The sequence below is a fragment of the Cyrtonyx montezumae genome, unplaced genomic scaffold, assembly GCF_038088225.1.
Source record: "Cyrtonyx montezumae isolate F1298 unplaced genomic scaffold, pur_monq_1.0 scaffold_1, whole genome shotgun sequence".
Classification (NCBI taxonomy): domain Eukaryota; kingdom Metazoa; phylum Chordata; class Aves; order Galliformes; family Odontophoridae; genus Cyrtonyx; species Cyrtonyx montezumae.
Genome location: NW_027071825.1, coordinates 24,359,778 through 24,370,949, shown reverse-complemented (window position 1 = coordinate 24,370,949; position 11,172 = coordinate 24,359,778). Strand labels below are relative to the sequence as shown.

The 11,172-nt window shown below is 56.8% G+C and overlaps 1 protein-coding gene across 1 annotated transcript; it reads left to right on the top strand.

The window, feature by feature from the left end:
• Window positions 1-9,965: 9,965 nt before the first annotated feature.
• LOC136055127 (protein FAM163A-like) lies at window positions 9,966-11,172 on the top strand. Its single transcript, XM_065746784.1, has 2 exons — window positions 9,966-10,058; window positions 10,786-11,172. Exons 1-2 carry the CDS (start codon window positions 9,966-9,968, stop codon window positions 11,170-11,172), a joined length of 480 nt encoding a protein of 159 aa, XP_065602856.1.

The window sequence follows — 11,172 nt, the reverse complement described above, 5'->3', positions numbered from 1 at the left end:
GCACAAGTGATACTTGGCATATAGTGCCTGGAGACGGAGGGAGATGCTGAGTCTGCCTGGCTTCCAAAACCATCTGCAGCTTCCATGTTAAGTAAGAGCACCTTCAGTCCAGGATGGCATGTCATCCTGTGGGATGGGCTGTAGCATGGCTCAGGGCTGGTGGCGTACAAAGCATTTAACGTAGAGAACAAAATAAGTTATAGAATCATTATGGTTGGAAAGACCTTTATGATCATCTAGTTCAACCCATCTGCCCGTGCCTGTGACTGCTCTGGGCCACGTCAGTCAGTGCAACATCTACCCTGTGCTTGAAGACCTCTAGGGGCAGTGAGCCCACCACCTCCCTGGGCAGCCTGTGCCACTGGCTCACTGTGGCTGGTAAGGGTTCCTGTTCTAGGAGTCAGCTGGGTGCCCAGTTGACTCAGGCCTAAGAGTTCTCCCTGAGAACCAATGATAAAGGAAAGATAACTATTTTCTTTGAATTTCACCACTTAACTATTTATTTTTGGATGTGGATAAGGGTAAAACTGTAGAGAGCAAGAAAGGAAAACAGATGGTTGTTAGGGAACAGCTGGGCAGAAAGCCAGCGGAGGGAGGTGAAAGCAGAGAATTTGAGAGCTGTGGGGGTTATGTTTTGTGCAGCAGCTGTGTAGCCCTGCAGGGAGTGTCAGAAGATGCCTCCCTTTTTCTGGTCCTGTGTTAAGGCCATGAGGTTGTACCAAAAGTGTGTTTCTTCCAGCGTGGGGACGGATGTGCTTGTTCAGACCTGTGTGCAATGGAGCTGGCTAGGTTTGAGTGCTTTTTGCCTTAGTTTGCAAGTGGGAAAACTTGTGCAGAATTTTCTTTTTCTATTTGTCACTGATGTGGCAGAGGGGTTCCTCAGGTCTGGGGTGGATGAGAGTGCCTGTCTGTGGAAAACCAGTTACTGGGACTCTTTTGGACTCTTTTTTTGGGGATGAAAGCACAAGGAAAACAGGATGTGTATCTCTCTGTGACCTGAGCAGTGGTCAGTCTGTGTGGGGAATTAAGAAAAACACAGCATTTTGTGTTAAAGTAAGATAAGATAGTGAGATGGGGTTGGTTTTACTTTGATATACTGCATCCTTGTTCCCCTTGTAGCATGGGCTGTAACACCAGCTTGGTTTTGTAGCTGGGATTTGAGGGAGCTGAACACCCCTTGGAAGATCTGTATTCCTCACGTTCCCTAAGAGGAGGGCAGCATCTGTTTTTTCTCTCTCTACTTCTGTGGCCGCTGCTTTCCTGTGGAGAAGGAATGGCATCTGTAAGGGAAGGATAGGAATGCCTGACTTCTGGGTGATGCAAACAAATCTGATTGCTTGGTAGCTTTCTGCCCTGCTTCAAGAAGTGCAGGGGGAGGTATGTTGGGGTGCCCTTGTCTGTCCAGAGACAGTGGAACTTGAGTGACTATGTGGGGACTGTCCCCAAGGGCAGCTCAGTCGAAGGCAGAGCACCTGGACTCAGTTCTGGGGGTTGTTTACAAGGGGAGCTGCTTACAGGCAGCATCGTGCTGCCTTTGAACTGGGTTAGCTCTTCTGTGCTTCTTTCAAGTCCTACAGTTCCTCCTGTCTTTTTTTTTTTGCACTGAGTTTCTTGAGTGGTGGATTTCGTGGCTCTGCTGCCTCGTGCTGAGGATAACAGCTTTCTACAAAGTGATACAGAGAAGGGAGCAAGGTGGTAATTGGGTCGGGAACCTCCTGTGGCAGCCAGGAGAAGATGAGTCTTGGCTTTATCTTAACCTGTGTGCACGTAGGTGCCTTTCTCCAGACCTGGGCTCTGCTCTGGCTCTCCTCCCTCCCCACCAGCTTTTGTTCAGTCCCCTTTTCCTGCTGGTTTGTGGTCTGCTGCATCTCTGACACTGCCTCCAGCACTGCCTGGCTCAACCCCTGCACCTTCTGTACTGGATCAAGGTCTGTGATGCTGCCCTAATAGTGTCTCAGATATTCTTGAGAATTTTGATCTCCTAAATCACTCGGAAAACCTTCCTCCTGATGCTCGTTGCCTGTTCCTTCTCGGTAGCCCCATCCCCAGCAGCTGGGTTTGCTGCTGTATCAGCTGCCCTGTGGCTTTTGGATGCTGTCATTGCTGGTGTGGGCCCATGCTGGTTTGTAGTGATGTCCTTCTCTGCTGATGGGGCTTCTGGTAATGCTGGCGGGCCTGACATCCCTCCCGCAGTGCCCCACATGTGGACTTGGAGAGCAGAGATGGCTCTTAGGGTGTGTAGTGTTGATGCGAGGCCGGGCTGGGATGTCCTGAAACGCAGAGAGGTAAAAGTGGATGCAGCTTGGCCCGTCTCTGCCGTTCGTTTGCTGCTGTCCGTGTCCCCGGCGCTGCCGGCTCGCTGCTAGGTGGCGGCCGAGGCACAGCTCTGCTCCTTTCAGCCTGACACTGCTCCTCTAGGGGGATTCCAGAGGGAAGGAGCTGCTGGAATGACTCTGCTGGTGGGAAGCATCCCTGTGCCTCTCAGCAGCCCCCAGGTGGCATAGGCACAGCTTGCATGGTGGCTGGCCAGTGCAGCTGCGTCTCATAGGATCATAAAGGTTGGGGAAGTCCCTTAAGATCCCCAAGTCCAACCTCACCCCATCCCCACCGTTCCCCACAGCCCTCAGTGCCGCAACCCCGCTGTTCTTGGGCACCCCCATGGTGCACTACTTCCCTGTGCTGTCTGTGCCAGTGCACCACTGCTCTTTCTGAGAAGTTTTTCCTTATACCCATCCTGAATGCCCACGGTGCCACTCAAGGCCTTTACCTCTCATCTCCTCCAGCCCACCAAGCAGCAGAGGGGGATAAAAGCAGTTTTGGGGCTCATCTCATGGGGCTGTAATTGGGGATAAGGAGATGGATTTGGGATCCCAGAAAGGGAAAGGCAGACACTGCTGATGGGAACAGGCAGACCCAAGGGGGAAAGCCAACGAGCATCGTGCAGGATTTTGGCTTCCCCCATGGTTTAGGAGCCAAGCTTTGGAGGTGTGAGGGAGCACGTTCTGGGCTGCTACCACTGCACATGGGGTCAGGTGTGATTTTTGGGACCACAGAGGTTGTGCCTGCCCTGTGTGAGTACAGTTCCTCCTGCTCCAGATGGCCTGGGCTGATCTTCCCAGAACAGCTCTGGTCACGCTTCTCATTCCCAGCAGGTCTCTGGTTGTACATTTATTGCTTAAGAAGGTGGAAAAAGAGAGGACGTTGCTTCAGGGACCACAGTGCCATGCTGCACCCGCATCCCCACACCCTGGGCTTGGGGTGAACCTGGGCAAGCTGCAAAGCTCGGAGAGAGCTGAGCAATTTCCTTGTAGCAGTGATTATTGACCGGGAGCCCCTGGAGCACGGGACCCAAGTGTTCAAAGCAAATGAAAAATGGAAAAGTGGTACAGCTCTGCAGCTCTCCCTGAAAGCTGGGGTTAGCAGAGTGCTGGCGAGGTGTGCGTGCCCCAGGGACGTGCTAATGGACTCAGACAATGTGTGGAGCTGTGGGATGGGGGAGCTGACTGCGGCCGTGGGCTGGGGTGATGGAAACGGGGGGAGGCTTCAGGCTGAGACCCTGGGAGGGAGGCTGCACCCCAAACCTGGACCTGGGGGTATCGGGGTGGTCCTGCTACTTCAGAGGGCTGAAGTATTCTAAAGCTCTGCTTAAAAAATAAATAAGTGTTCTGTTCTCTTTTATTTTTAGGGTTTTTTTTTTTCTTTTTCCAGTGGAAATTGAATCGTTGCATGGTTTAGGAAAAGTAAAGCTGCACTCAAGGCTGCACCGCGTTGCTTCACTTGACCCGTGAGTAAGTGCTTTTCTTTCCTCTGACCTGGAAGGATTTCTTTTTCTTTCCATTTAGCAAGAAAAAGGGAAAAAAAGCACATTCTCAGCACAGGTCACTGCAGAATGAGGTCTTGAGCCAGAGCTGCCTTTTCAGCCCCCGCACGGTGCCAGAACCCATCAGTGCTTCCCCTCCCCAGCACACGTGCTGTCTGCGGGGCTCCCTATGCTCAGGGGCAAACTGGGGCTCCATGCCCCTATATTAGATGGTGGTGAGCTGTGGGGTGAGCAGGGTGTGGGCAGTGCTGGGGACCTGAGGGCTTTTAGAAGGTGACCGAGCAGAACGAACAATCTGCAGTGCTTCTGCCAAAGCATTGCAAAAACTGTTTGGGACCGTTCTTGTGCTGAGATGTTCCTACCTGGGGGGTGTGAAAGGCTCGGAGCAGAGCTGCTGGGGCATCCCTCGGGGGCAGTGTGGGTTCAGTCAGTGCTGTAGGGCTCGGTACTGCTGGTGGGGCTCTGGGCAGCACACCCCAAGAACATACAGTCTCTGGGTGTCCCGCTGAGTGCCTTTTGGCACCCAGAGGGGTCCTCGTGGCTCAGCTGATCCGTGCCCAGCAGCCTGGGTGTTCCCTGCTATCCCTGCTCCCAGCAGTGAGGATGAGGAGGGGGTTCCCATGAGCGCTGCGCAGTGCTGGAGCTGCTCCCCGGGGCAGCAGCCTGTGTGCATGTATGTGCACTCCTCTTGCAGCACCCTGCTGCCAGGAGCTTTCCTTTCTGGTTCAGCTCTTTAAAGGCAGAAGCTGATTGCAGAGGGGTTGCCATCTCACCCGTGCTTTCAATCCCACTGCTGTCAAACTCCATTAGGAGGTTCAGCATCATCTCACTACCTCTGGGGCCGGACTGACTCTTGCCCAGCCTGAAATGAGGCCAAGGCTGGGCTCCATGGGGTGGGCAGGGCCTGCAGCGGAGGGGTCTGAGCTGCAGTGGAGGCTCTCAGCGCTGTGCTGGGCTCTGGGTTAGGGTTGGGGTCACATTGTCACTTCCACATCCCCTCTTTGTCAGCCCCCAGTGCAGTACCACCTGTCCCTGCTGAACCACTCTGAGCTCCTGCAAGGTGTGGCTGTGCCACGTGCGTGGCTCCCCGCTCACTGTGTGCCCCGATCCACGTGCTTTGGCATACAGGGACAACTGATGGGCTCCACACAACCCCATAGGGTGGCTTCCTTGGGTGGCAGCGAGCCTGGGATGGCTCAGCCTCAGAAGGATCCCTTGTGTGTCCCATTACCTGTGAGGGGACAGCAGGGAGAGGGTGAACCACAGCACAGTGGGAGTGGGTCACGGAGAGGGGCTCTGCGCTGCCGCATTGAGCTGCACTTCCTTCCCACACTGGGAAAAAAAGCTGCTGGGCTTCATCAAATATTGAGGCTGGGAGCAGTACTTCTCCCAGAGTGAAGGGGGAGGAGGAATCCTTCTTGGGCTGAGAGTGGACATGTTTTTATTTTTATTTTTTGTTAATTTCTTGAAGTTTTTCCCAGCTGTCCCCAGGAGAAGAGGATGCACGGGGCCCCTGGACGAGGCTCCCACTTCTGGTCTGGGGCTGGAGGGGAGTGATGCTCAGCACTCTGTGCTGCTGAACTGCAGCCACCACCTGGGAGGGGAATACATGGCCTCGGGTTGTACAGAGCACCGGAGCTGTCTCCAAACTGTCCCTGTTTGGGAAGGAGATGGCTCCGTGCTCCTGAGCACCCCTGGGAGTGCTGGGATGCACGCAGGGCAGGGTTGGGGTGTGCACGAGTGTCCCAGCAGACACCCAGCTGAAGGGCTGATGCTGGGATGGAGTCCGAGCTTTGATTTTTGCCAGGGAGCACAGGCAATTTTCTGGCTTTGGATTAAAGCTCTTCAGCAAGCTGTCTTGCAGCAGCAGGCAGAGGGGATCCTACACCGCTCCTACGGGTTGGGTCACATCGGGGTCCTGGGGTGTCTGAGGATGAAGAGGGTGAGATTTCTCCAAAACCCAAACTGTTCTAATTAGGATAATTCCCCACCTCCTTCCCCGCTCCCAGAGGAACTCTTTTCCACGTCAGCCCTCGGGAAGAAGGAGCTCTGACCCTGCTGCCATCCGAGCATCCGTTTCCTTCCCTTCAGCCCCACGGCCGAGGCAGCGCTGTGGGACGAGTGATGGAGACGAGTGGCATCGCTCCAGAGCTTCTCCATGGGGGGGGGAACACCCCGAGGTCGGGGCCGGGGGCGGCTCCACGCACCGGGCAAACTCCTCCCCGTGCCTCCACCCCCGGGCGGACACACGGCTCCTCCCGGGCTTCGGTGCGCTCTCCTCTGCCTCTCCTCCTCTTCCTCCTCCTCCTCCTACCCGTGCCCAGCAGCGCTGCCCCGCTCCGATCCCGCTGTGCTCCGGCTCCCAGGTAAGGGTCAAGGATTTGGGATAAAGGATCAGAGGAAAAAGGGATGGGGATGAAGGGCTTGGAACCACCCCCCGGGGCAGGGGATGCTCTACGGGGGAAGCTCTGGGGCCACAGTATCCCAGTTTGTCTCTTTGGGGTCGTGTTGGCCAACTTTGCAGCATTGACTCTTTGAGGTGCAGATGGTGCCCGGCCCCTTTGTTTATCCCCGAGGATCTCTGGTTTGTCTCTGGCTGAGCCGCGGTAATTGGAGGAGACCCGTGCTTGAGTTATGGGTCTGCCTTTTGTTTTCTCTTAAGGTTTTCCTGGAGGGTTTGGTTCCCCACAAAGGGCACACGGAAGCACCTAGCTTTTCCAGCCAGGTTTCGTTGCGTGCTATTGATCGCCTCTACGGCGGAGAGGGTTTCCAATGAGCCGTGGAATATTCCACCCAATGGAGTGCTGTGTTGTGGGGGCTTCTGTTCCTCTCCCCTACATCGGTCCTCGTGCATCCGAGGTGTGGAGCTGCAGTGTGACGTTGTCTGTGGTGCCCCTGGGCTGCTCATTGGCATTTAGCATCGTCTCAGTGGGGTCCTGTGGGCTCAGAGCTGGGCTTGGGGGTGGGGAAATTCTCCATCCGAGAGGGCTTCACTTGTTGAGCAGCCATCCAAGAGTCCATGGAAGAACCATGGAATCGTAGCATCGATGCAGTTGGACTTTAGTTCTGTGAAACTGCTGTTCCCAATGGGGCAATGGGATGGGACCTATCCCACTCTACTGGGCTGTGGGATGTGCTCCTGCACCTCTCCAAGGCGCTGTGTTTCAGCCCCACTCTGTAACACCAGGAGGAGCGAGCCGTGGCCATCGTGCATGGAGCAGTTTGGGTGAACTCACGCAGGTTTTGGGTGCAGGGATGGCAGTGTGGTGCTGTCAGAGGGGACAGCAGAGTGCTTCGTGGCCATAACACTGCCATAGGGTTGGATCTGAAGGGCCCAGCCGCTCTGCTTTGGCTGTGGTCAGCCCCAAACCCATCCTGGAAGGTGGTGTTCAGAACAGCCAAGTGCGGGAGGGGCCTTTCCAGAAAGAGAGATGCTTCTCCAGCTTGAGCAGCACCATGGCTGCTCAACAGCTTGGCCATGGGCAGGATCAGCTTTATGGGTCTGCCCCAGGGCTGCCCCCAAACCCAGCAAAGCATTAGCGAGGTCGGAGCGCTCCCTGCTCTGCTGCCTCTTTCTCCCTGCAGCCACATCTCCCCACGCCGCATCCCGGCGAGGTGAAATATTCATCGGGGCTCTGTTACCCATGTTCTCCTGAAAGCGTGTTTCACGCTTCGTTTGCTGGTGAGGCTGAGAGGCTTCGTGATGTGATTCCCCCGTGACGGCCCCGAAAAGCGACCGTGGATGGGATTGGTGGGGTTTCCCTTAAAGAGAGTGAGCGGAGAGGTCAGAGGGCCTTAATGCTGCAGGATGGAGGCCCCGTTGTGATGCTGAAGCCAGCATCTCGTTTCCCCTGGACTCAGCATCCCCTGTGAGGAATAGAAGGAAGCACAGACCCGATGCTGCTCTGGGTTTTGGGCTCCCATTGCTCTGGGGACGGCAGCGCCGCTCTGTCTGCCCCACGCTTTTGGGGAGGGGACGTTGCCCGCCTGCTGACTGTAGTACTGCTGCACGTGGGAGGCTGCTTCCCTGTATTGCTGGGGGAATGCAATTAGGCCTTAATGAGTCATTACAACAAACCTCTGTTTATGCTCCTGGTGAGGATGCTGGGGGCTGCTGACAGCCGGGCAGCAGCGCTTGCATCATGCACAGGGAGAGGTTGTGCTTCATGGTGCCCTCCTCTAATCCGTGCCCCAAATGGCTGAGCAGAGGTCCCACGCCTCCCTGACCCCCTGCCCAAAGGCCATGGCCTTGCCCCACAGGCTCCCCCTTCCCTTTCCCCACCTGACTGTTCAATGCGCTATCTCATTACCCCTTAACAATCTGTTAATTGAATCCCACTGGCTCCCTGGCACCCTTACGGGTGGGAGACGTCCCTGCTCCCCGTTGGATGTGCCCAGAGGTGAGAAGTAAACCTGGGACTGAGCTTCCTTCGGTGGAAGTGGTGTGAAAGTTGGATGGGGGCCGAGATCACAGGGGATGGAGTGCGCCTGCAGACATTGCGCACCCGTCCCCCTGGGCCAGGCTCTGGTGCTGGAGGCTGCTCTTGCTTTGCTTTGTTGGAGCCTTCTCTGCTTTTCCTGGTCAGCACTTTTCTATTTTGCTCATTTCTTTTGGTACTTGCAGTTGATCCACGCACCCGTGTGCTGTGTGTACTCAGGAGTCGTTCCCTTACCACTGAAACTCTGGCAAGTTTGGGAGCTGCCCACCCCCCAGCAGACACTGGTGGGTCCCTATGGCTGCTTCCCATCCCTGTGCCCATCACACCCCTCCCACGAGGCCTCACAGAGCAGCCCCAACGGGATGGGGAGAGGCACTGGGGTCTCTTCTATCACAGTTACCTTTGGGCTCCCACCCATCGCCGCAGCCCTGCGGGGTGCTCAGCCCACCCCGGCGCTGCTCTGTTCCAATTAGGCCCTGTGAGAGGATGGATGCTGCTGAGGCCACGGCTGCTAATTCACCAGGCAGACAGCTCATTGAATTAGCCCTGGCTGCAGAGCGGGGCTGAGCCACCCGCACACAGCCCCGAGTCTGTCTGTCCGTCCACCCCACACGGGGCCGATCCACGGCCACTGCTGTGCGTGTGCAGGGGTGGGTGGGGGACAAAACATGCTCTCTCCTGTCCTGGCCAGGAGAGAGCATTGCCACGCAGTGATTGACCCGAGCTGGCAAAGCCTCGTGCTGCCCTGCGAGCTGCACGCGTCCACCACGGACGTCATTGAAAGGAAATAAATATAGCAGCCTCTCGCTCCAGAGCTGCTGCTCAGGCTGCAAGTTCGTGCTGCTGCACGGCATCAATTAAAGAAAATGGATCTCTGCACCAAGCAGCAGGGTCGGCTGCTCTGCCTGCTCCGTCCCCGCTGGGGACAGTGCGATGGCACCGGGCAGGGAGAGCCCTGAGGATACTGACAGACGTGTCCCCCTTCTTCTCTGTGAAGTGCTTTGGGATGTGGTGGCTCTGCCGTGCGTCCCCAGGCTGCGTGCTGTCCCTAGTGTTGGCTCCGTGCGGGTGTGCTGATGGATGGTCCTATCAGCTGGCTGGTGGGCATATCGATTGGATGAGTTTTTTTTCCCCATTCCGTGTGTGAGAGCGCCTTGAGGAGGGAACTAAATCCAAACCGTCCTTCTGGCTTCTCACAGTGCCTTTCTGAGTGCTGGAAATCAACGTGTGGCCGCTGGCAGACCGCAGCAGGATGAGTTTTTTTGGGGTTTTTCCCACAGCTCAGGCAGAGGAGCAGGTCGGCTGCTCTGGGCTGGAAGCTGCCACCTCCCCACGTCAATTAGGGTCGTGTGGCTGAGGGGTAATTAGATCTGCTCAGCTGCGAGCTGCCAGCACTTGGGCCCTATCAATTAGCAGCACGCAGAGGGCTGCCTCACTGGTGGGACACGGTGGCACTGGGGACAGCAGGCGCAGGGCTGAGCTGATGGCTTCCTTCTCCTCCTTGTCCCTGCTCCCAGGGCTGCAGGCATCTCCTCGGGGCCATGCGGAGCTGCCAGACCCCCCCAGCTGCCCCAGGGCCGGCGTGACCGCCAGCGGCCACCGCATCCCTGGGTGAGTGCCAGCAGGGGGGGGACACGGGGTCGGAACGGTGGCATGGTGACTGTCCCCTTGTTCTGCCTTTCAGAGTTTGATGGAGAATCGGTCGGATGACAGCGGGAACTGTTGTCATCACCGGGGGAATCCTAGCGACGGTGATCCTGCTGTGCATCGTTGCCGTGCTCTGTTACTGTAGGCTACAGGTGAGCGTGGGGATGCCCATTGCTCCGAGGATGCAGGAGGGGCTGGGGGGCTTTGTGCCCGTGCTGGGCAGGGTGAGGCTGCCCGACTGCCTCCTGCAGGTGTCTGAGGAGCTGCAGTGCTTGCTCGCTTAGGTGTAGGCTTGGCTGGGTTTGCGATACCAGATGGAGAGCTTTTTGGGTTGTTTTTTTTTCCTCCCTATAAATTAGATGAGGAGGCTTTCAGCAGCGGCTGGCCACGGCCTCTTTAAAAGTTAATGCTGAGTCTGTGCCATGCAGCAACGTGCTGGAAAGCACAGCGGCTGCTTGGGGTGGGGTGGCATACCCAAGCCCCTTCCCCATGCGAACCTTGCTATGAGGAAAGGATGCATTCCCCCCGCCTGCTCCCAGCTGTGGGTCTCACTCACCCTGCTGCCCCCAGACCCTGGCCCCAGTGTGGGCAGCTCCAGCAGCTTCTGCCATGGGGCTGAGAAGCTGCCCTGTCCTGCTTCCAGTGTTTCTCCCACTTCAGTTAACTTTTTTTTCTTTAATTTATTTGTTAGTAGAGTCAACACTGGTCTTGCTCAGATTAGAATTACAGAACCACGGAATCATTAAGGTTGGAACCAAAGACCGCTGAGATCCCCAGGTCCAAGCCCAACCCATCCCCACTGCTGACCATGTTCCTCAGTGCCACATCTGCCCTTAAGTTACATTCCCCCATGCTCATCTGTCCTATCCCTCTCCACAGTACTACTGCTGCAAGAAAGATGACCCCAATGAGGAAGAGGAGGAGGAGGAGGAGGAAGAGGAAGAGTCCGACCTCGCCACGCACTCGCACCCTGGCACGTGCAACGCCTGCAGCTCCCGCATGGCGGATGGGCACGGCAGTCCCACGCCCATCCCTGAGCTCAACCAGCACGGGGCCCACCCCCACTGCCCCACCTGCTCCCCATACAGCTCCCCCTACTACATACGGACCCCCGACATGGTGCGCAATGGGGGTGAGCGTGTGGCCTACGCTCCCACCTGCTACCCCGAGATGGGGCCGCCCGTGGGCATGCAGGGCTTCCCGCTGAGCCGGCACGGCCTCCGCGAGGGCTTCCCCCCACCCAGGGCCATCAGCACAGAGGTGTGA